Source organism: Parastagonospora nodorum, assembly GCF_000146915.1.
Source record: "Parastagonospora nodorum SN15 chromosome Unknown scaffold_5, whole genome shotgun sequence".
Taxonomy (NCBI): domain Eukaryota; kingdom Fungi; phylum Ascomycota; class Dothideomycetes; order Pleosporales; family Phaeosphaeriaceae; genus Parastagonospora; species Parastagonospora nodorum.
In genome coordinates this window covers 879,083-902,743 of record NW_001884553.1, presented here as the reverse complement: position 1 = coordinate 902,743, position 23,661 = coordinate 879,083, and the positions used below count along the sequence as shown (strand labels likewise).

Here is a 23,661-nt window from a genome sequence, read left to right as displayed (position 1 = left end):
GTTTGATTCCAACGATGCCATGTCTTTTACCCACTAGCCTTACGATGCATGATGATGCAATATGCAGCGGATACAGCCGAGGCCGTTTGGAGCGCGTACAACCTGCCAATGATTTTGCATGTGTATGTACTTGCGGAACTCCCTCAGCGTGAGTCATGACACCAAGAGAGGGTAAGATCCGGAGTGCCGAATCAAATACGCAGACGCCATGCGCCTCAGGTTAGGTTGGCAGGTTAGCGTGGCTGTGCAAAACTTGTTCCCGTGCTGTCACAATCAAAAGAATGCCGAGTATCCGAGAAGCCACGAGTCTTCACGCGGCTCCACCAGCCATGTGCAAGGCTTTTGCAGTTTAGGTGACGTCAGCTGCAGATTCTCAGTGTTCTGCATCCGAAAGGGGCGTTGGACATGTGCATCTTTGACAGGCTGACGACAGATCGGACCGTTTGGCAGCCAATTAGACGTGAGGCGGTGCAATCTACCGCTTGAAACCGCTTCGCGCGGAGTCGATGGTGAAGGCTTAGCATTCTTGGAAAGCTTGTTTACGGCAGGTCAGAGCTAGTGAATTCCGTTCAGCTCCGGCTCTGATTGCGCCTCTGCTGCCAGCCACAGCGACCAACCCTCTGCACCACCAACTCCCTTTCTGTCGCTGAGATCTGACACTTTCTGCTTTTTATGACTCTGCGATTCTGGCGTCTTAGTCTTGGATCCTTGCGCCTGCGATACTTTGTCTCGTAGCTGCCTCGCGCTTACGGGCGGGAGTGTCTTGCGCAACCAACTGAGCGCACCCGGTGAGTCTGTCGCAAACATGGCCGCGGAGAAGGACTCGAGGATGCAGAACGGCCATGCGACGGCGGCGCAGGACGAGAAACATGACAGCCCCGTCGGCGCAAACCAGGAGCCGCCGAAGCCGCAAAAGACCAACACGGGCGGCAGCAAGAAGAAGGGCCCCGAGGGAGGCTTCGACGACACCCCGATCCCGCGCGCGCCGCCTGGCTACACGGTCAAGTTCACCTTCCACCGCGCGAACAACCTGCCGCTCGCCGACATCAACACGCTGTCGGCCGACCCGTTCATCATGGCCGAGCTCACCACGAACCTGCCGAAGCGACACCAGGAAGACCCACCGCTGGTCTTGCGCACCCCGACCGTGCGCCAGAACACGAATCCCGTGTGGAATTGCGGAGTGGATAGTCGCAAACGTCCCCGCCTCGGGTTTCAAGCTCAAGTGCCGCATCTACGACGAGGACCCCGCAGACCACGACGACCGCCTTGGCAACGTGCACGTCATATCCAGCGCCGTCAACGAGCAATGGGGGCGGCATCAAGGACCAGACGTACCCCATCAAGAAGCGCATGGTCAGCAAGAGGGCCTGGCTTCTGCGCGCCATCGCCGTGTGCTTCAGAAAGGTCGAGCACATGCACGGCACGCTGAATGTGAGCGTCGAGGTCTTGGGCAGGACGCAGGATGACAACGGCGGTCGCACATACACGATAGGTCCGCAGTTCTGGATACGGCATTACTCGCCGCTGCTGGGACGCCTGCTGGGCCAGAAGGAGCCGAATGAGCCTGGCGAGGTCTCCAAGAGGACGGGCAAGCCGAAGCCCGAGAAGTACAACTTCCAGTCGAACCAGATGCAGCTGCGAGGACCAGTCCCGGAAGCCATGTACCACCGCTACGTCGAGTTCAAGCCCTTCGTCAAGTCCATGTTCACGGCCAAGGGCGTCAGGGGCTTTATACTTTCCAAGGCGTTACACCACCAGCATGCGCGAGTGTACAACTTTGACCATGCGACCGAGTTCAAGCTTTTCCAGGAGCCTTGCAAGGAATTTGCGCAAAAGTTCCTCGAACTGGTACACTTTGACCAGGGCGGCCGCATCTTCACATACGTCCTTACGCTCGATGGCCTCTTCCGCTTCACAGAAACCGGCAAGGAGTTCGGCATTGACATGTTGTCCAAGCACACTATGCACAGCGATGTCGCAGCATATATTGCCTTCTCGGGCGAGTTCTTCATCCGCCGGCTTAAGCATCCTAAGAATGCGCCGCCCGAGGATGGCGGCCACAACCAGAGCCACCCACCTGATGATATTGACGATGGCCCGCCCAAGGAAGAACCACATATCAAGGATCCCAGCCACTACGAGCTTGTGATCGACAACGACTCTGGAACCTACAGACCGAACGCCAAACTCCTCCCACAACTGAAGGCGTTCATGCAGTCGAATTTCCCAGGCCTCCACGTCAAGACGCTCGACTGCCAAGGCGACGCGGAGAAGATGGAAGCAATGAAGAACGAGCAGAGAGAGAGGAAGAAGAAGGAGGGCCAACACATTGTCTACACGCAGATAAGCAGGAGCAGCAGTATGAGCAGTAGCGACGAGGAGGACTTGGATACACTGGAGCAAGAGGGCTCGCTACCTGCTAGCCATTTTCGACACCAGGTGCAACGCGAAGCCAACCACAAGATGGACCAAGCCAAGTACCACATGAAATATTCGACGCCGAAGAACAACAGTGAGGGGTGGCGGGGCAACAAGCATCCCGCACGAGCAGATGACGCCGAAGTCGCGAAATTGCGGCAAGAGGCCGGCCAAAGTGAGGCTACACCATCCCAGGCCCCAGCATGATGATAGGGCAAGTCTAAACAGCGTCAAATTTGTTCTTGATTGCTGTCAGCTTTCTTTCTTTCTTTTTGTTCTGAAAACCGTTGGTCGTTCACGCTCTATATGCGTCATGTTTGCATTTGCAGTTATGGGAGGACATACACCGGACACTCTCTTTCGAGATACCCGCCATGTACTGGATTTTATTTCCCTTGAGTCGCTCGTGCACAGTCGTCTACCATTTGGCTCTGCGTATCTTACGAAGCCCATTGTGTCTTTATTGTATAGTTGTAGTAGTCTAATCACAGCAAGATTACGCTGTCTATTTATGGATCATCGTATGCACTCTCACAAGACTTTCGTGACTTGTTGCCAAGTGCTCGCAGGCCAAAAAGATCAACATCAATAGTCTCAGATGAGTCGCCTCGCTTGCCTTGCGTCCCTTGCCACCCCTGTCCGGCCGTCAAGGCGCACTAGCCTCAAGATGAGACGGACACCGACGGCTTTCCAAGAAGTACGTGCGTCCCCAAGAATAGTGACAAAGCAAACAACAAAACAAAGTTTTTGCTCCTAATGTTTAAACATTCCCATATACCCTAGGCGCCCGCGAAAGAAGCGATTGATACACGGGAAAGATGAAACCAATACCTGCAGTCGGGCTCTCCTCCGCGTTGGTCCAGATCATCGACTTCAGCATCAACACGTTGCGAAAAGACCACAACATCTACCAACCCGAAGACGCATCCACAACACCCGTTGAAAACGCACTCATCCTGCAAAATATCATCAACAATCTCTACAGACTAACCGACGCCGTCGACCAAAGCGAATTGAAAAAACTCCAGGCTGACAAGGCGGAAAAGCGCAAATCCACCAAACTCAGCGATGCAGCCCAACAGCTCCTCAAACACAGTGAAGACGTCAAACTCCTCGTCGAAGGGCTAAGAGATGCGTTGATATCTGCGCAAGCCCGGGGCACACCCGAAGATCCAACATGGCAGACCGCACGAGACGCCCTAATGGCCGGCCCGTGGAAGAAAAAAGACGTCACCAGCACCAAGAAGAAACTGCGCGCCCTGCGCCGCGAAATCGACACCTCGCTGCTCCTCGCGCTGCGCCAGTACCTGGACCAATCCATGGAAACGGGCCTGCCCGTGTTTGCAAAAGACGGCTCGGACGTGCCGCTCACGCACTGGGAGAAATGGCAGAACGACGCGCTCGACGCAATCCATGCGAATGATTGGAAACCGAGCAAGAAGAAGAATGTCGACGAGTTCGCCAAGATTGTGGATCTGCTGGTGACGGTGGAAAAGGAGGATTATTTCTGCGAGGGGGTGTTTGGGAAACTGCGGTTTGGCGAGGCGGAGGAGAGGATGTGTGCGGTTGAGGGGCCGGCGGAGGGGAGCATGAGGTGGGTTTTTGAGGATGAGCGGATGGGCGATGAGGGCGGGTTGTTGGAGTGGTTTGGCAATGTGCGCGGCGAGAATCTCTTCTGGATACGTGGGAAGCCAGGGTGTGGCAAGACGACGCTGACGCGGCATCTTTTCCGGAACGCGCAAATCTTTGATTATCTGGAAGCGTGGTCGGGCACGGCGCCGGGCATCACAGCGGCGTTTTTCTTGTGGAACGCGGGGACGGAGTTGCAGAAGAGTGGCGTGGGGTTGCTACGGAGTATACTCTATGAGAGTCTGCAGGATATGATCTATGGCCCTTTGGAGCAGGATCAGGGGATTATTCAGTGGCTGTTTGCGGATAGGTGGCAGCAGTTTACGAGCTATGGGGGAGGGCTGCATGACTTTACGTTCAAGGAGCTGACTAAGGCGTTTGGACTTATGGTCTCGGATGTGAGCAAGAAGTTTATGTTCATGGTGGATGGGCTGGATGAAATAGACGAGTATCCGAGCGAGCTTGTTGAAGCGATCATCAGCGCGGCGAAGAAGGATAACGTCAAGATCATCGTGTCGAGTTGTGACAGCCCGGAACTGGAAACAGCATTTGAAGGAAGGCCGAATCTGGTGCTGGATGAGTGGACGAAGAAGGACGCGGCATCCTACATTATGAACACTTTCGACAAGACCGAGACGCTGGTTACCATGCGGCGGAGATCCGACAACGTGGAGGAAATGAACGTCATCAACACCTTAGCGGAAAAGGCGAATGGAGTCTTTCTCTGGGCAAAACTAGCCACCGACTTTATGATCCAAGGGACAAAAGAAGACGACACTTTCACAGCCATGAGGTTTCGCGCAGGAGAACTACCGGACACACTCGATCTCCTAGTTCCAGTCATTGTCGCAAGCATGACTCCCGAAGAGTCCGAGCAACTCTGGAAAGTCGTCACTCTCCTCGAAAGCCACACAACCGCCTGTCCAGGTCTCCTCCCCCTCTCCTTTGCCCTCACATCCGACCTGAAAGCCACCATCGCCGCAGACACCCGGCCGCTCAAAACCGCCGAGTCAACAAAACGCGTCGACGAGATGCGCACCATACAAAAGCCCTGCAAATCCCTCCTCGCCATCGTCGACACCTCATCCCTCGAAGACCCCTCGACAAGAGGCAAACCCCGCTCTTTAAAACTCACATACACGCACCGCACAATCCGGCCCCTACTCTCCACCCTCCCCGCCCCCACCGACACAACCTTCAACCCCACCCTGCAATGGTCCCTCGCCCACCTGTGGACGCTTAAAACCCTCCCCGCCCCTTCAAAAATCTGGCCCCCGCTGGCATCCTGCATAAACGCCTCCCTGCTGCTCTTCTCGCAGTCTTCCACAAACACCTTCCCCCTCACATACCTCGACGCCGTAGCCTCCACCGCCCTCACACAGCACTCCAAACTCCCCTCCTTCCCCTCCACGCCCCTATCCACATTCCTCGACCTCGCGGTCCTACTCAACATACACCCGTACATTGCGCTGAAGACGAAAAGCGCAGAGAAAAAAGACGTGCGCCACGCGATTGAGTTTTCCAGGAATGTGCGGAAGAGGTGGGGACGGGGTGGGCAGGAGGAGTGGATTGGAGGGGAAGGGAGGGCGGAGTTGAGGAAGTGGTGGGAGAAGGAGAGGATGGAGGTTGATGCTATGTTGGAGTATTATGGGAAGACGGTAAGGTTTGGGAGTGCGAAGATGTGGGTGGACACGCCCGAGTGGGAGTAAGGTGGGAGATGATGTGGAGGGGAGGGATTGTATGCTGTGTTTGGACAATAACGATCAGAATGTGGAAGTTGAGTAAGGCTGCGTGTACGACTTCGAGACACGATAAGCACCTTTTTAATGGTGCTGATTAGCTGTCAAATCTATTCGGACTTGGATATAACATTCCTGCCGTTCAGTATCATTGCTCGCGCACACTTACTATGACTCCACCTCGGCTCAAAAATAACTTCCAGATCATCAACGCGAGTCATCCACCATTCTTAAGTCTCCACCAACCCCACTCACCAAAAAAATCCAAAAACATACAACAGAGGAGATTCGCTAATGGTCACCCACTTAACTACTAACCCTCCGGTACGATGCTTGTGTATGGCTGAGCGGACGGGAAGCCCAATTGTCATCGTCCTATGGTCGTATGTGGAAGATAGGGCAGTGGGTGGGGTTTATATTTGGAGTTGATGGATGGGTCACCAGGCGAGACCAACCCCGGAGGAATACAATTTGCGTGATTTACAGACATTCGGCATACAAGGATAGTATAACCAAGAAGTATACATGTTACTCGAGTTCTAGGGTTGGTGGACAAAGTACTTCCAAATATGAATGTTATACGTTATGTACCTACGTCAACATCTACCCTCCCATCTACTTCACATTCTCAATGATCCACTCCCACATCCTCTCCACATACCCCTCATCCAACGGCCTCACATCTCTCAACACCTCAACCCCCTTCTTCGTCTCCTGCATCCCAAACACCGGCCTCTCCTTCCCCCTCTCCTCCACCCACTCACCCCCATACGCCTCTTTCCACAGCCCCAGCAACTTCATCGCAGAATGCTCAATCCCCTCAGCTTGCTCCAGCCTCTTCACCCACTCTCCAGGCGTCACGATGTCGAAGTCTTCTTCCTTCTTAAGCCACTGCAGCAACTGTCTCCACGTCGGTTCCACATGCGGATTCAAAACATGATAAACCGGCATATCCCCAGAGCCCTGTGCCGGGCTAGTGATTTCCAAAAACGCCCGCGCAGCAACATCGACAGGCAGCCAATCTAGCGGCTCGTCACCAAGGTCCGGGAGACACTTGATCAGCCTCGCAGTACTCAACATCATCGGCCATGCCTCTTTCGTATTCCATATCCCCGTGTCCGACGCGCCGGCAAGTTGTCCGACCCTGACGACGGAAATCCGGCCGTGCAGACGCGTCTGCTCGTGCGCGGACAGGCAAATGTGTTCTGCGACCCATTTGGAGCGGGAGTAGCCTAGTGGTGAGGCGGATGACGGGTTCGGCTGGATCAACTCTGGCAGTTGGCCTGAGGCATCAGGCGCGCTGTTGATGATAGATGCGGTGGAGGAACAATAAGTGAATCTCGGCGGGTCAGAGCGTGGGACGGCGAGACATAAGTCGAGAAGGTTGCGCACGCTGGCGATGTTGTCTTTGACGAAGCTGCGTAGTTTGAGGCGGAAGTTTACGGTCCATGCGATGTGAATGATGGAGGTTGTGGAGGTGGCGAGCTGGGTGTAGAGGTCACTGCTGAGGCCGAGATGAGGGTCGCTGAGTTGGGATGGGAAGATTTTAACTTTTTGGAGGTTGATATTAGATAGACCCCGTTGTTGGAGAGATTTGCTGACGCGTTCTTGTGCGGCGTGCTGGTCTGCGCCACGGACCAGGCAGTAGATTGTTTCGATGTCGGGTTTCTTTTGGAGCAGGTCTAGAATGTGGGCGCCTAACGCACCAGTGGCTCCGGTGAGTACAACAACTTCTCCAGTCTTATTCATTTGGCCATTTGTCTGACTTGAAGCAGCGTGCTTGCCGAACGAGCCATGTTGCTTCACGAGGTCCATCATTAGTTTCTCCTCATCCTCCTCGCTCGCGTCTGACTCGCCGTGTCGCTTCCGTAGCACGTAATCAGTGAGCCGTCGAATCGTTCCGCAGTCCTCGATAACACTCATCGGTAGCTCTTTGGGACAGTTGGGTATAAGTCCTCTCAGACGAGTCCGCAGCTGCATACAGGCGATAGAGTCAACACCGTAAGAAAACAAGTCCATGTCGTCTGAGAGCTCATCGGACTGGGAAGTCATATCCTGGATGAGGCCAATGAGGTGCTTCGGTACATCTTCATCTGCTACCTCTGTAGTTCCATCCACTTCTTGGGAGTCGTAGGCCGCATTGACAACCTTCTCAAATCGAGCATTGGCTGCCCTTCTGATAAGCGTTCCTTTGCTGCTCTTCTCCAATGGTTGGCTTTGATGAGGCAGGGGTACCAGCATATGAAATGGTATACGAGCATGATCTTGACTTTCGCGATTCAGCTTTTCTACCGTTGGTTTGATTGCTTCGAGAAGCTCTTGGTGAGATAGTTGACTCGACTGCTCTGAGCGTAGCAGGAGTGCACCAGGAAATGGTCGACCATCCCCGAATATCACTACATCATCCAGATGTGGCGAGGTTGCTATTGCTGCTTCGAGAGGCGCCGGATCGAACTTCTTGCCAGTGATGAGGGTTAACTGCGAATCGGCGCGCGAATGATATAACCAGGCATCCGGTATGCTAGGATGACGTGCAAAGAGGTCAGCAGTTGCAAATGATCCATCTTCACGATTCTTCTTAGCCTGAGATCCATCAGCAACAGCCTCAGTCTTCATGGATCACTTCATACCATATGGGGCCAACCAGGTTTCACGATCAGTTCCGCAAGATCACCATCCCGTGGCTCGAAATCGACCAGACTAGGAGGATTGTAGTTTCGCAGGTACTGCCAATCCTGGTCCAACTGGAAGTCGCGGAAAGATGACAACAAAAAGCCACACTCAGCACTGCCGAATCTCGAGATGAGATTGACGCCAGCTTTGACCATTCGATCGCCAACCTCTGCGGGCAGAGCGGCACCGCCGACGCCAACAATGTCCATGCACTGCAGCCAGCCCAACCCCTGCTTGTCTGACTCCATCATCTGAAGTACGTAGGGCACGGATGAAAAATATTTTACTTTCGGGATCATCTCTTCTGACGAGTACGACTTGGCGACATCGAGACATTGGCAAATATTCCGTGCTGTGATCGGAACATCTTTGGCCGGAAATAGCCAAATCATGGAGTTACTGGTCCAGCACCGGAATAGGTCTGCGATTCCTCCGTGATATAATGGCGTAGTTGTGAAAGATGCAATACCCGGTATTTTCGGCAAATGTGGTAAGACTCCTATTGCTCCTCGATGCGATTGTGGTATAGGCTTAGGAAGACCAGAGGAAGTTCCAGAAGTGTGATGTAAGTACGCAGTGGCTGTGTCATCAACCACAATCATGTCGATGCTCAGGTCGGCATCCTCCTTGATTACGTCGAACACATCCTCATCCTCCTGCAAGGGAAGTAGTTGTGACTTGAACCCGGCTACTTTCTCGCCCTTTGCCAGGGTTTCAGTTTGTCTCGCTCTTTCTGTGTGCCCGCTATCATACAGTAGTGTGGAAACCTCGCACGACTTGCAGAGGTGCAATATGGCTGCTGGTTGACACTGAGGCGCGATCAACAGGACGGACCGGCCAAGCTTCATCAACCCCAGCCATGTAAACAGGAATTCAGGAGAGCTGTGGCATAAGAGAGCAACAGTATTTTCGGAGCTGCTCAACCCGCTTTTGAGTCGTGATGCAAAGACTTCGGTTCCCTGTTGGACATCGCCAAAGGTGAGGACGTTATACGTCCACGCGACTCCATCTCGCTGTGGGATAGAAAAGCCAACCGCAGGAAGGAAAGCGTGTAGTTGTGCTTGCAAATCGACGAATTCAGGGACGGTTCGATATGCCTTGGGTTTGCATGAGAGGGCAGAAGCTTGACCCAAGGTGCAGGCGAAATAATTGGTCTGCATCTCGCTGGGTCACACGGGCGACGGATGGAGATGTGTTGCGAAAGATGGCGCGGCGTACTGATTTGTCGACACCAGAACGGCAGAAACTCGCCCGCGTGTGGACGCGCAGACGCTGCAGTGCATAGCTCAAGTCGTGACATCATCTGGACTGCCGGTCCCTGCACGTGGGAACACTGCAAACGTCAAGCCAGAACCAGAAATTTAGAGGTTGCGACCAAAATTATTGGTATTCTTACAAAGTTCTAGTTGTTGCAGAAGAACACAGTACTGCAGTCTACAACTACAGTGGGAAGAAAAGGGGGCATTCAAAGGCCCAACTATCGCCTCGCTTCGATTGCGACGACAAGGCCCCGTGTGACTTCAGGCTATATCATGAGCTTCAAGATGGCCAATATGCGCTGGCCGCTTTCTGTCGTAATCGTCAACGTGTAGTAGAACTAGAATTGATGGATAAGGCTGCAGATCTACCCAGGGAAGGCGCAATGGGCACAGGCCACATGTTTCTCGGTCGATATCATGAGATTCGCGAGTTTTCAGCCGCCACTAAGGTCCTTGTCGCCTGCAACCGCTATCATCGGACTGAGTAACGTCGCCTTTCGAACGCGCTCTACACCGGCTTCGTATGCAATATGGGCTCGATGGGATAGCATGAAGACGTATAATGAGTGAAGTCATGAGCACAAGGTCAAGACCGGATGAAACAGACATTAAGCACTCGGCTTTCTATATCAAAGAATCCAGGTTTGTTACCAGTCTTGGTACTATGACTGCCAGGATCAAATCAGCCGCATAGATAATGCTGGCGACCTTTGCAAAGTTCAAGCAAGTAAAGTAAGTTCGTGATAGAGTTAGCAGGTGACCACACGCTCAAACCATGGCGGGCAGGAACGGCTCTAGTGTCCATGATGCGGCGCAGCTGTTGTCACGCGAGAAATGGCTTGCGAAGGCTTGAGACGTGTGGTGGTGGTTTTGATGTCCACGTCAGCAAGTGACGACGCTGGTAGCGACAAACCCCTCACCATGGCTTCGAACATCGCGGACTACCATTTCCGGCTTTGTTGGCATTCCAGGAAGGGTAATGCATCGCCACAATTGTCGAATCAATAGCAGCGAATCAAACCAATGCCGTGCTTTTTTGGTAGATCGCCACAACGAATAGACTAGTCAGAATTGAAAAGTCTGAAGGTTGGAACGTGGAGACTATGGAATGGTCAACGACCGAGTCGCACAGGCGTCGTAAAAAGTGCGTGGAACGCGACGCTCGGGCGGGTGAGCGTGATGCGATGGCGGTCTTCCTATAGCATGGGTGCGAAAATCATGGTTGGGGCACATGTATGATCGTGAGCTGTTTCATCGGTTACAGTGGTGTCCCGAAAGTCAGGTCAGATACACGAAGACTGATGCCTGGCAATTGTGCGTCGCAAGGGTGTTGTACACCGGCCATCTTCGGATGCGAGAGGCGCACAAGTGGCAATGGCAATGGCATTGGCAAACACAGATTTTGGAAGCGATCCATAAATCTGCCTCCTCATCGGGATTTGTCAAATGCGAAAGACGGTGTTGAGTCGAGCTTGTGCAGCATTTGTCCGTGCGGCCCGGCGGCGCTTATGCACGCTGTCCAGACAGTAGGCTAGGAAAAACCGGAAGTCGTTGACGCTTGTTGCTCTAGTGATGACATTAGCATCAGTGTTTGAGGCGTTTTTGTTGGTGTTTGGCACAGTCAACCTCGCAGCAACTGCCGCCCTGGACTGCAAAACCGAGCCTGAAACAGTGCGACAGCGCGACAGCAGCGCCTCGATGACGGCGGCACCGCGACGCAAGGCTGCGGTGAAGTTGGATGATGTAGCCGAGGTGGGTTCGAAAGGCTGTGGAGCTCGGCCCGTTGGCACTGGGCAGCTTTTGGAAGCGTCTCCACGGGCGCATGTGTCAGGCGCCGGGGTTTCCATGGGAAATGGCGAGTGCACGGCCACATCAAGGCCATGTCTGTTCGATGCTGATGAGGAGCATCCGTGGACCGTGGATTTTGCCATTGCCTCCGGGCCAAGCATACTTGTTCCCGCCGTCGCGAAATGATTGCTCTGCGCGCTCTGAACAGCCTAGCTGCGTGCCTTGGCCACGGCGCGGAGGAATGCAGCACCAACCACAGGCGTTTGAATCGACGCGTATCCGGCAGGCGGCACAGGCATTGCGCCCTTAGCCCTGCTGGTGAGAGGTCGATTGAGGCTGCTGCATGGTGTGGGGTATAGCATGGTAGCGGCTTACACCCAAATGCGACGCGTTTCTGAGACTGCTTCTGAAACTATTCGGCGCAGGCGGCGTAAAACATGCTGGCGGCACGTCAGACGCAAGGCATCTTCGGTGAAAGACGAGGGCGTGAGGTCGTCGAGCAGCAAGTTGCAATCGCTGGCAGGATAAATTGGGCAATTTCCTCACCTTGAGCGTTCGTGCCTTTTGGTCTGAGCGTATCATCACTGGGGTTCGCGCTTGCCTGACCTAGCCCTAGCGTGTATTGTATGCAGTTTCCGCAGCGGCCAGTGCTTGTGGCTCGAGTGTATTTAGTCCCGTCGCCGGTCCACCACCCGCCTTTCTTCGCCAGCATTATCCCCCAGCGATTTCACTCTCAAACATTGCCTCTGCATTTGTAAGTTCTCCCGCCCGCACATATATATCAGCCCACTGCGCCCCGCGCTGCCCTCCAATTGCTCTTCATTGCCCTCCCGTCGCTCACCTCAACTTCCGCCGATCTCCCGCTCACACAGCTGCTCCACAGGCATCGATAATCTCTCCACCAACAACCATGCTCTACTCATCTCTCGTCGTTGCCGCGTCGGCCTTTGCCGGCCTCGCGTCTGCTCAGGGCAACTCGAGCTTCAACACTCCCATTCCTTGCTGCACTGTGCCCACCGGCAGCGTGCCCTCATCCGAGAAGTCCGCTTGGTGCGAGGCCAATGTCAACACCTGCGTCGACATCTGCGGCGGCCAGGCCAACATTGCCAGCAACGGCAACTCTTGCGACGACGTAAGTTGTCTCGATGATTGAGAATTGACCTCGACTAATACTGTCACAGAGCTCCCTCAGCTTCACCTGCAAGTGCAGCAACGGTACCGACGCCCAGACCGCCATTGCCGCCTACGAGCAGTCCGTCCCCGCTCAGATGTGCTACTACTGGTACGGCCAATGCGTCAACGCTACCAACCAGAACCTTGCCCAGCAGTTCGAGTGCGAGAAGGCCAAGAACGCTACCTGCGGTCAGCTCAAGATCGATGAGAGCGGCGCCGTTACCACCGCCTCCGCTTCTTCCTCCGGCGCCCAGGCTTCGCGCACTGCCGGTTCTTCTCCCAGTGGCTCTGGTTCCGCCGCCCCTGCTGCCAGCACCGGTGCCGCTGCCACCTTTGCTCAGTACGGCGCACCCGTCGTCGCTGGTGGTTTCCTGGCTCTTTTCGGCCTTGCGTTGTAGACAACAGCCATCTCTAGTGCGCAGCGGGCCGGTCCCTGTCGGACGGTGACATGAGTGGATAAGAACCACATTCTCTCTAGCATGAGCACACGGCGCATGGTGAGGGCGATTCATTGTCTTCAGCGTTCTCGGGCATTGGACACTTCCTCGTTCTCATTGGCGTTGCGTTGCATGATATTCATGGAGGTCGAGGCGAAGGATAGTAATGCGATTATATGAAGGAAACACGACTTGCAATACCCAATCAACCATTAATTGTTCAACCACCCTCTCCTGCCTGTGCCCTTGTGACGCGACCTCTGATGCTGCTTGCCGCACTGTACCAACTCGCCAATCGCCGCGTCACCCTCTCCCTTGCTTGTGTAATCATGATCCGATCGCTCACCAACTCGAGGCCTTAAATGCGTCACCTTGGATATCAGTCGTTATATACCGTTTATTGTAGACTATACAAACCTTGGTACAGCTGCCAGATGCGTCAACCAGACTGTCGTCCACAGCTGCATGCGCCTCGACGCGGACGGCCACTTAATTGGCCAATCCGTGCTGGCGGCGATCAGCCGACCCAGGCTTCGAGTGCATTAGCTCACCTGACCCTTGCCGCTTGAACGCAACTTTTAGAACTGCGTTGAGCAGCTTCGTTTCAACAATTTGTTTATCTTTAATGCTTGCAATCCTCTCCAAGGCATCCAAGACTCTCATCTCCGCGCCGACCCTCCGACTTGCCAATTGAAGCTTTTCGGCGTTGCCGCATCACAGGCAGCCGAGGCCAGAGGTCCTGCCGTTTACCGACAATACAGGTGCGTCGCATGAAAGTGCCAGCTTCGGCGGGCGGTGTAGCTTGAACAAAGTTTTCTGACCTACGCAGCCGTTTCCCGAAAGTATATAAACTGGCTTCCACCAGCTTGCTGAGATCATTGTTCGCTGCAAAACCCACTACACACCCCGCAGGCTACGTCAGAGCCCATCGCTGCTACCCACCGCGCCCTCGAATACCACCAACATTCCTTCCGTACACCAATTTCTTCAGAACAGCAAATACCACATACAGAACCATGGCGTCTCTCAGTGCTCAGCGCAAGCACAAGGTGACAGTTGTGGGCTCCGGCAACTGGTATGTCACACATTCGCTTTGCTCAAATCAGTACACTTCGTGAAGTTCCCAGCAAGCAAAATGTAAAAGCGGCACATACAGAAACTGACAAGACTAGGGGAACCACCATGGCCAAGCTTGTCGCGGAGACGGTCAAGGAGAACCCGTCTCTCTTTGACGAGACGATACGCATGTGGGTATACGAGGAAGAGGTCGCCATACCCAAGGATTCAAGACACTACAAAGGCACAGATAAGCCGGAGAAGCTCTCTGAAATCATCAACACCAAACACGAGAACGTCAAGTACCTCCCGAACATTACGCTGCCGTCCAACGTCGTTGCTGTCACCGACCTCCCCGAGTCTTGCAAGGATTCTACGTTCCTCATCTTCGTCCTGCCACATCAGTTCATCGCCAGGACATGCAAACAACTCGAAGGAAAGATCCTCCCATATGCGCGAGCCATATGTTGCACAAAAGGCGTTGATGTCAGCGAGAAGGGCATCCGCCTTATGTCTGAGACGATCGGCATGACCTTGAACATCTATTGCGGTGCTCTTTCAGGAGCCAACATTGCCTCTGAGATTGCGCAGGAGAAGTACTCCGAGACCACGGTCGCGTATGACCCGCCGCCCATGGATTCGCGCAACCCCACACCAAGCGGCTCGCCAAATGCTTCCCAGGTCGATCTCATCAACCCGAGCAAAGCAGTTCCTGGTCCACGCTCAGCGCATCTTACGCCTCTCCCCGTAGAGTACCCTCCCCTGTCGCACGAGAACGTCCGGACCCTCTTTCACCGACCATACTTCCATGTGCGCATTGTCAACGATGTCGCCGGTGTATCTCTGGGAGGAGCCTTGAAGAACATCATCGCCCTAGCAGCCGGGTTTGTTGATGGTCTTGGCTGGGGTGACAACGCCAAAGCCGCCGTGATGCGCGTCGGCATATTGGAGATGGTCAAGTTTGGCAAAGCGTTCTTCGGCGAGAGCTCGCGCACAAGCACATTCACCGAGGAGAGCTGTGGTGTTGCAGATGTGATTACATCGTGCTCCGGTGGTCGCAACTTCCGCTGCGCGAAGATGGCTATCGAGCGCGGCAAGACGATCTACGAGATTGAGCAGTCGGAGCTGAACGGCCAGAAACTGCAAGGTACCAGCACCGCATACGAGGTGAACGAGTTCTTGAAGAGCGAGGGTGTAGAAGAGGAATACCCCCTCTTCACAGCCGTGTACAATATTTTGGAGGGCAACAACAAGCCGGAGGATATCCCGAGGCTCATCGAGCCAAAGGTCGTCAAGCCAAAGTTCTGACTGAGCATACCGCAGCGTGGCAATCTGTGAATGGACAGATGGAGCACATGCGCGATGGATGGGACGTACACTGTAACGAGACCAAAATCGATACCCAGGAAGAAATTAGAACATTCAGAAGGCTTGTAACAATCCAATATCAATTAGAAGTCTCGCGTGTCTTCTTCTGCGTGATGTCAAATACGAAAGAAGTGACCAGGATCTAAAGGATAGCAGCTCATCCCATAGCTCGAAGCTATACACGGGGTCTTGCCGTCGCAATTGAAGCATAACGATGCTGTGTATACCTTCAGCCAATTAGATGCCCCTGTCTATTATTCGTCGTGTTTGATAAACCACAGTCTTTTGTCAGCCACCTGCATGAGATCAGCGACCGTGAATGGCTAGCCGAGAGCACAACGTGCCTCAACCAAGCCCAGCATTCTGGGACCTGTGCGACAAATCAACATCTGACGTCAGGTGTAACTTTCGCTAATTTCAAGTCCGCGGACGGCTTTCCGAAGTATTTCAAAGCACCTCGAGTCGGCCAGTCTTTGCCGATCAGACGCCGCCTCCCCTCTGGGCATCAAAAAAATTGTTTCACCAATTCATCGCAATCGGCAGCTCCACCACGACTCATGTTTCCACCGGCTCAGGAGCAGCCTAGCATTTGATGACTCTGTTCGCTGGTTGAGGGTCCATTAAGCGGAGAATGTTATGTATACCCGGAGTTGTTCCGCCTGCGGCCCGCACGATGGTATCAATTAGCTCTGCTAGGTCGAGTTCATCAAAAGTGTTATGACGAAATGAGTAAATGTTATCTCCGGAATCTCCAGCCTTGCGTTTGTCAACATTGGGATTGGCCTTGTATCCCCGATGAGATCTCCCTGTGACGTTCGGGTCCCTTGTCGCGCCTTTCCTTTGACGTCTATTATCAATCCTCTCTCTCTCTTGTTGCGATTTTTCTCCCTCTCTCAACTACCTCGTGCTGCAGCCAAAGCAGTGACGCACACGATCAAATAATCAAACCGCCAACATGCTCTGGGGATCAAATCTCCAGAACCAACCCTCAAGAGATGGCCGCCGAAACCCATGGCACGAGGACGAATATCTTCGTGATGGAAGAGAAGAAGTAGTGACAACGCCTGGCGAAAGCGACGACAGCAGCCCAACGGGAATCGACCGCAACGCAGGCACCTGGGGCGAGCGCGACGCTGGGCGACTTGATACGCGTACCGCCGCGGAAGACCTCAATGTCCTTAGGGAGGAGTTGGCGTCATTATCCCGGACACGCTCACATGGCCAACAGCAGCCCGATCGCAATGACGGCCTCTTCAGGACGCTGAGCAGGAAGAGCACGCGTCAGAGCGGACACCAGCAGGATGAGCTTGCAAAGACAACCAGCAGGAAAAGCACGCGCCCTAGTGCTGCACACCAGCCCTCCACCGAGAATTCAATTCCTCGAACAGAAGATGACTCAGGCGATAAAGCAGACCAGGAGCCAGGAGATATCTGCGCCGTGGCTGCGGAGAAAGAGGATGACTTCGAGCTTGGCGAGTTCATGAAAGAGGGCCATTTCGAGAAGCGGAAAGATGGAGAATCGGCGAAGAAGGTCGGAGTCGTGTATAAGAATCTCACAGTGAAGGGTGTGGGGTCCACAGCGTCGTTTGTGAGGACCCTGCCTGATGCTGTGCTCGGCACTTTTGGACCGGATCTTTATCGCATTGTGTCGGGGTGGGTTCCGGCGATTAGGCTTGGGCAGCATAAGCAGACGAGGACGTTGATTCATGACTTCTCTGGTGTCGTCAAGGATGGAGAAATGTGTCTTGTGCTCGGAAGACCTGGATCTGGGTGCTCTACCTTCTTGAAAGCAATCGCGAACAATCGCGAGAGTTACGCCTCCGTCGAGGGAGACGTGTCATATGGAGGTATCTCAGCGGAGAAGCAGAAGAAGCAGTTTCGCGGAGAAGTCAATTACAACCCCGAGGAGTGACTCGCATATGGCCAATCTCAATGTCTGGCAGACATTGTCTTTCGCGCTCAAGAACAAGACGAGGAAGAACGAGAAGGGTGACATTCCTATCATCCTTGACGCACTCCTGAGGATATTCGGAATTTCCCATACCAAATATACCCTGGTGGGTGACGAGTACGTCCGCGGCGTGAGTGGTGGGGAGCGCAAGCGTGTCTCTATTGCTGAGACTCTGGCGACCAAGAGTACCGTTGTCTGTTGGGACAATTCAACACGGGGGCTGGACGCCTGCAACCGCCCTGGATTATGCCAAATCGCTGCGCATCATGACCGACATCTCGAATCGAACCACATTCGTCACGCTTTATCAAGCAGGAGAGGGTATTTACGAGGTGATGGATAAGGTCATCGTCATTGACCAGGGCCACTGCATCTACCAAGGTCCTGCACGCGAAGCACGCCAGTACTTCATCGATCTCGGTTTCCACTGCCCCGAACGACAGACTACCGCGGACTTTCTCACTGCGGTAACTGATCCGACCGAACGCCAGTTCCGTGAAGGCTACGAAGCAAGCGCACCGAAGACCCCAGAAGACCTCGAAAGGGCATTCAGACAGTCTGATATGCACAAAAGGGGACTCGCTGAGATTGAGCAGTACGAAGCAGACCTGAAGAACAGCGAGTACAAGGATGCCAAAGAGTTTGAAGGCGCAGTACGTGAAGGCAAGAGCAAGACTGTACGCAAGAAATCGCCTTTTACCGTCTCCTTCATTAGACAGGTATTAGCATGTACCCAACGCGAGTTCTGGCTCACTTGGGGTGATAAGACGACTCTATACACGAAGTTCTTCATCATCATCTCCAACGGTCTCATCGTCGGATCGCTCTTCTACGGCCAGTCCCTCAACACTTCGGGCGCTTTCAGTCGTGGTGGCTCGCTCTTCTTCTCGATTCTGTTTCTCGGCTGGCTGCAACTCTCTGAACTCATGAAAGCTGTTTCTGGCCGCGACGTCGTCAAACGCCACGAAGACTTTGCCTTTTACCACCCCAGTGCTGTCAGTATCGCTCGTGTGCTTCAGGACTTCCCACTCCTGCTTGTTCAGGTCATTCCGTTCGGTAAGCATGATACACTGAAGCTATCCAGTCGACATGGCAAGCTAACAACCTGCAGCGCTCATCATGTACTTTCTGCAGGGCCTTGACGTCGATGCGAGCAAATTCTTCATTTACTTTCTATTCATCTACACGACTACATTCTGCATCACGGCACTGTATCGTATGTTTGCGGCGCTGTCGCCGACAATCGATGACGCGGTGAGGTTTTCGGGCATTGCGTTGAACTTGTTGATTATCTACACTGGTTACGTGATTCCGAAGCCGCAGCTTTTGGGACAGTACATTTGGTTCGGCTGGCTGGTAAGTTTCAAATCTTGAAGGCAGAGAAGATGGGCGATGTCTGACAAAACCGCAGTACTATGTAAACCCCGTCGCCTACTCCTTCGAGGCAGTTGAAGCCAATGAGTTTTCCAATCGAATCATGGAATGTGCTCCCGAGCAGCTCGTTCCCCAGGGTCCCGGCATCGATCCTGCATATCAGGGGTGCGCTCTGACTGGTGCGCCTCCAAACTCGAACAGAGTGCCCGGAGCCGACTACCTCTCCACCAGTTTCAACTACTCACGATCAAACCTGTGGCGAAACTTCGGAGTCGTCATCGCATTTGCAGTCCTCTATCTCGTCGTCACCGTCATCGGTACCGAGTGCCTTTCATTCGCCAAATCCGGTGGAGGAGCGCTCATTTTCAAGAAGTCAAAGCGCGCGAAGAAAGCTGTCAAGGAGGGTACGGCCGATGAGGAAAAGGTCGTAGCCGGAGACTTGAGCGGCAGCTCCTCAGAGACTGCGACTGCAAATGCTAACGAGGAAGAGGCGCTTGAGTCTATCTCGAGCAGTGAGAGCGTTTTCACTTGGAAAGATGTGGAGTACACTGTCCCATACCAGGGTGGTGAACGGAAGCTTCTGAACAAAGTACACGGATATGCTAAGCCAGGCGTCATGGTTGCACTTGTTGGTGCTTCTGGAGCTGGTAAAACAACGCTGCTCAACACACTCTCGCAGCGCCAGAGTACTGGTGTCGTATCGGGTGAGATGCTTGTGGATGGGAAAGATCTCGGAAAGGTACGTCATTTCAAAGAGAAAGGACTATGGAACGCGAAGAGAAGTCGCTTGAGTCTTCTCCTGAAAGACGCATATACTAACTTAGCATTAGGCCTTCCAAAGAGGTACAGGCTTCTGTGAACAGATGGATCTCCATGACGGCACAGCTACCATCCGCGAAGCTCTCGAGTTCTCGGCCATCCTACGTCAGGACAAGGAGACGCCGAGACAGGAGAAAATCGACTATGTCGACAAGATTATTGACCTCCTCGAACTTCACGACATGCAGGACGCGCTCGTTTCGAGCTTGGGTGTCGAGCAGAAGAAGCGCCTCACTATTGGTGTAGAGCTGGCGGCCAAGCCATCTCTGCTTCTGTTCCTTGACGAGCCAACATCAGGATTGGACAGCAACAGTGCCTACTCTATCGTTCGCTTCTTGAAGAAGCTCGCATCAGCTGGACAGGCCATCGTCTGCACCATTCACCAGCCTTCCAGTGTCCTAATCCAACAATTCGATATGATCCTCGCTCTGAACCCCGGAGGCAACACATTTTACTTCGGCCCTGTCGGCGAAAACGGCAGCGATGTGATCAAATACTTCGGTGACCGCGGCGTCCAGTGCCCACCCAACAAGAACGTCGCCGAGTTTATCCTCGAGACCGCCGCTAAGCCTGTCAAACGCAAAGATGGCAGCCGCATCAACTGGAACGACGAGTGGCAGAAATCCCCTAACAATCAGGAAATGCTCAAGGAAATAGATCGCATCAAGTCAGATCGCAGCAAGAAAGTTGCTGAGCAGGATGAAGTAGAACAGACAGAGTTCGCGGCGCCTATATGGCTTCAGACTACTATGCTGGTACGTTGAATTCCATTTACAAATGTCACCGTTCACAGATACTGACACAGCTTAGACGAAACGCACATTCACCCAGTACTGGCGCGACCCATCGTATCTATACGGCAAGCTCTTTGTCGCAGTCGTCATTGGCATCTTCAACGGCTTCACATTCTACCAGCTTGGTAACACGATTGGAGATTTGCAGAATCGGATGTTCACATCGTTCTTGATTCTGCTCATCCCGCCCACGATTGTCAAGTATGTTTTCCCAAATCCCTCCCCCGCTCCAAATACCAATACTAACAACCCTAAAGTGCGGTTGTTCCAAAGTTTTATCAGAATATGGCGTTGTGGCAAGCGCGAGAATTGCCATCGAGGATTTATGGGTGGATCCCGTTCTGCACGGTATGTATCCCAAATCTATCTCCTTCAGAAAATCTACTTACATCCCCTAGGCCCAAGTCGTCGCGGAAATTCCTATCGCAATCCTCTCCTCCGTCCTCTACTGGGTCCTGTGGTACTTCCCCGCCGGCCTTCCCACCGACTCCTCCACAGCCGGCTATGTCTTCCTAATGACAATGCTCTTCTACCTCTTCGTCTCCTCCTGGGGCCAATGGATCTGCGCCTTCGCCCCCTCCTTCACCGTCATTAGCAACGTCCTACCCTTCTTCTTCGTCATGTTCGGTCTGTTCAACGGCGTTGTGCGGCCGTATGCCGAAATGCCCGTGTTCTGGCGGTACTGGATGTACTACGTCAACCCATCGACCTACTGGATTGGCGGCGTCCTCAGCGCCACCCTCGACGGCATACCCGTGCAATGCCAACAGACCGAGACCGCAATCTTCAACGCCCCGCCCGGCCAAACATGCGGCCAATACGCACAGGCTTTCGTCGCGCAGTCGCCAGGCTACTTGCTCAACCCCGACGCTACAAATGCTTGCCAGTACTGCCCTTACTCGGTCGGAAACGACTACCTGGCAACCATCAACATCAAGGCCAGCGACAAGTGGCGCGATTTCGGCATCTTCCTCGCGTTTTGCTGCAGTAACTGGGCGCTAGTGTACTTCTTTATCTGGAGCGTGAGGATCAAGGGGTGGAGCTTTGGCTTTGGGAGGTTGTTCGGAGCGATGGGTAAAGTTGTGGATAAGGCGAAGGGTATGGCGGGTGGGAAGAAAAAGACGCAGGGTGAGGGCGAGGCTTGAGCGTGAAGATACGTGAAGATTTGAGATGTATCGTATGTGGCAATGTCACGTTGAAATGAAGTAGACACGGCCTTTGGGCATCACCAGGTGCAGCAATGATTCGTGCGCGCTGTGCCTCACGATCCTGAGCACCATCCAAGGGCTATTCTGCTAAGCCTTCTACCTTTGAGGTTTTTTCTAGTTCTTTGCAACGTAAGAATCAGCTACCTATACTATCGAGTCTATTCAGACTTATATATAAGACAACAGTTGCTCTCTAATAGTAGGTTGAGTTCAAACAGAACGCGCACGAGTTATTGTTGCACCTGGTGGTATCCTACGTTATATGTACTTATGTATTATGCAAGATTATCGCAGGCTCGACTGAATGCCAATGCTCGGGACACAAGTTGTTAGGTCACCGTGGTTGATGAGTACATTCGATAAGCTGTTGGATGTGTATCCTACAATCCCATTCATCCCTTTCCCCGAGTTCACATAACGACATACTCCGACAATCTATCGTATACTCTGCTCAGATCCCATCCAGCACCGTCTCCCGCGCCCTCACTTCTCCTCCGTATGAACACGATACTTCTCACAAAAGTCCCTATTCATCCCCTCAATCCACGTCTGCTTATGACTCGCCGTGCCCGGCGCCATCTTCGCATCCCTCAACTTGACCAACACATCCACCAAAAAGTCCTTGGGCAGCTTCGACTGGTCCTCCTTGATTGTCCTGAACCCCCATGTCTCCGCCACCATATCAACCAAGAACCGTCTCAGCGGCGACTCCGGCCTCGTGCGGACATACACGACCCTAGTCTGCGGAATAGCTATGGCCCAATCCTGCACGTTCTTTTGGTAGAAGAGCGTCATAACCACGTTCTGCAGCTCCTGCATGCCGTTGTCGTTTGCGAAGAAGTAGAGCTGCAGGATCTTACTGTCATCGAAGGGAATCTTACCGGTGGTGTTGGTGCCGGGTGCCCAGAATTTGGTGGTGTACAACCAGTACTTCACCGTCTCGAAGACTTCGGGGTCCACGTCGAGCAGAGCTAGGGTTTTCGATCGAGTCCTTGCGGTGCCAAGAAACATTGAGGCGAAGATGGTTGAGTGGTGAGCGAGGAGGCCTTGGTGTATTTGGTACTCCTTTATATGAGGAGCACGGCCGACGCGGACAGTGACAAGTTCGTCAAAGGAGCCACTGTGCTTGTTAGTATCGTGGTGAATATGAGCTCGCTGAGGCGACGTCACTCACGCAGGAGGCACACTATTAGTGTAGGCGCACCCTGGATGTTCGAGCGGGTGCGGTTGATTTGCAATGGGTTCAGTCTTCATATTTCGCGCCGGCTTTTTATCTCGTTGCGTAGGAATGAGAAGATCGCTAGCTCGTTTTCGTCGACAACCAGGCGCCTTGATAGACTTGGAAATTAGGAAAGGATTGGGAGGGATCGTTTGGTCAGACGGGAAGTCAGAGTCGCCCATTAGATGACATTCATCCCGTTTTCTTCGTGGCATTGGGGCTTGGTGGGTGAATGCGTGGCGTGGGGAGTATGATGGAACATTTGAAGAGGCTTCGTTCGAAACTATGCGAGGGGAGAGACAGTGACAGCCATCGTGCCTTCCTCTAATCGCTGCGCCAAGAGCAAACATTGGCACGTGGCATACAAGCCCGCGCTGTCAAGGGCAGGTGTATTTGACACTCTAGATGGAAAGCGAACATCATGGTCGTCAGTTCGCTGGGCGAAGCGTCTGCATGTTGCTCGCTCATGAGTGAAGGGCACCAGGTGCAGCAATATTTCGTGCGCGCTCCGTTCACATTCAATCCACTGTTAGAGAGCGGCTTTTATCCTATATATAACTCTGAATAGACTCGATGGATTGTTAGCACGTAAGAAGGTGGTCAATTTCCTTGGATGAAACCAAGAGATTTCAGACTGAGCGCGCACGCATTATTGCGGCACCTGGTGAGGGTGTATTGCTGTATGACGTGAGAGAGGGGCCAAATATTCGGAGTAACGATTAAGAAAGATGGGTAAGGAAATCAGCATGGGAA

The 23,661-nt window shown here is 53.4% G+C and overlaps 8 protein-coding genes across 8 annotated transcripts; 5 read left to right on the top strand and 3 right to left on the bottom strand.

Annotated features, from left to right (window-relative positions):
• Nucleotides 1–805: 805 nt before the first annotated feature.
• Nucleotides 806–2,761, top strand: SNOG_03773 (hypothetical protein; the record flags this gene model as incomplete). The annotated part of the gene is made up of 2 exons (XM_001794268.1): nucleotides 806–1,183; nucleotides 1,255–2,761. 2 exons carry the CDS (start codon nucleotides 806–808, stop codon nucleotides 2,626–2,628), a joined length of 1,752 nt encoding a protein of 583 aa, XP_001794320.1. The 3' UTR covers nucleotides 2,629–2,761.
• Nucleotides 2,762–3,088: 327 nt separating this feature from the next.
• Nucleotides 3,089–5,759, top strand: SNOG_03772 (hypothetical protein; the record flags this gene model as incomplete). Its single annotated transcript, XM_001794267.1, has 2 exons — nucleotides 3,089–3,122; nucleotides 3,259–5,759. 2 exons carry the CDS (start codon nucleotides 3,089–3,091, stop codon nucleotides 5,757–5,759), a joined length of 2,535 nt encoding a protein of 844 aa, XP_001794319.1.
• Nucleotides 5,760–6,404: 645 nt separating this feature from the next.
• SNOG_03771 (hypothetical protein) lies at nucleotides 6,405–9,690 on the bottom strand (the record flags this gene model as incomplete). Its single annotated transcript, XM_001794266.1, has 2 exons — nucleotides 8,420–9,690; nucleotides 6,405–8,399 (listed from the first exon to the last, which is right to left on the bottom strand). Exons 1-2 carry the CDS (start codon nucleotides 9,620–9,622, stop codon nucleotides 6,405–6,407), a joined length of 3,198 nt encoding a protein of 1,065 aa, XP_001794318.1. The 5' UTR covers nucleotides 9,623–9,690.
• A 2,028-nt stretch (nucleotides 9,691–11,718) lies between these two features.
• On the bottom strand, nucleotides 11,719–11,871 carry SNOG_03770 (hypothetical protein; the record flags this gene model as incomplete). Its single annotated transcript, XM_001794265.1, has 1 exon — nucleotides 11,719–11,871. The coding sequence occupies one exon, from the start codon at nucleotides 11,869–11,871 to the stop codon at nucleotides 11,719–11,721; it is 153 nt and encodes a 50-aa protein (XP_001794317.1).
• A 361-nt stretch (nucleotides 11,872–12,232) lies between these two features.
• On the top strand, nucleotides 12,233–13,344 carry SNOG_03769 (hypothetical protein). Its single transcript, XM_001794264.1, has 3 exons — nucleotides 12,233–12,263; nucleotides 12,393–12,641; nucleotides 12,691–13,344. Exons 2-3 carry the CDS (start codon nucleotides 12,420–12,422, stop codon nucleotides 13,078–13,080), a joined length of 612 nt encoding a protein of 203 aa, XP_001794316.1. The 5' UTR covers nucleotides 12,233–12,263; nucleotides 12,393–12,419; the 3' UTR covers nucleotides 13,081–13,344.
• Nucleotides 13,345–14,045: 701 nt separating this feature from the next.
• Nucleotides 14,046–15,632, top strand: SNOG_03768 (hypothetical protein). The gene is made up of 2 exons (XM_001794263.1): nucleotides 14,046–14,194; nucleotides 14,292–15,632. The coding sequence occupies exons 1-2, from the start codon at nucleotides 14,136–14,138 to the stop codon at nucleotides 15,481–15,483; spliced, it is 1,251 nt and encodes a 416-aa protein (XP_001794315.1). The 5' UTR covers nucleotides 14,046–14,135; the 3' UTR covers nucleotides 15,484–15,632.
• Nucleotides 15,633–16,498: 866 nt separating this feature from the next.
• SNOG_03767 (hypothetical protein) lies at nucleotides 16,499–21,626 on the top strand (the record flags this gene model as incomplete). Its single annotated transcript, XM_001794262.1, has 9 exons — nucleotides 16,499–17,431; nucleotides 17,463–17,611; nucleotides 17,679–18,550; nucleotides 18,606–18,850; nucleotides 18,906–19,572; nucleotides 19,718–20,442; nucleotides 20,498–20,737; nucleotides 20,764–20,829; nucleotides 20,880–21,626. The coding sequence occupies 9 exons, from the start codon at nucleotides 16,499–16,501 to the stop codon at nucleotides 21,624–21,626; spliced, it is 4,644 nt and encodes a 1,547-aa protein (XP_001794314.1).
• Nucleotides 21,627–22,172: 546 nt separating this feature from the next.
• Nucleotides 22,173–22,943, bottom strand: SNOG_03765 (hypothetical protein; the record flags this gene model as incomplete). Its single annotated transcript, XM_001794261.1, has 2 exons — nucleotides 22,173–22,809; nucleotides 22,894–22,943. The coding sequence occupies 2 exons, from the start codon at nucleotides 22,941–22,943 to the stop codon at nucleotides 22,173–22,175; spliced, it is 687 nt and encodes a 228-aa protein (XP_001794313.1).
• Nucleotides 22,944–23,661: the final 718 nt, after the last annotated feature.

Bases quoted from the DNA above. Each gene is read 5' to 3' on its own strand.
- SNOG_03768 (XM_001794263.1), top strand. From the start codon at position 14,136: ATGGCGTCTCTCAGTGCTCAGCGCAAGCACAAGGTGACAGTTGTGGGC. The intron at 14,195-14,291 runs GTATGTCACACA...TGACAAGACTAG, and splicing joins GTTGTGGGCTCCGGCAACTG to GGGAACCACCATGGCCAAGC.
- SNOG_03769 (XM_001794264.1), top strand. From the start codon at position 12,420: ATGCTCTACTCATCTCTCGTCGTTGCCGCGTCGGCCTTTGCCGGCCTC. The intron at 12,642-12,690 runs GTAAGTTGTCTC...ATACTGTCACAG, and splicing joins ACGGCAACTCTTGCGACGAC to AGCTCCCTCAGCTTCACCTG.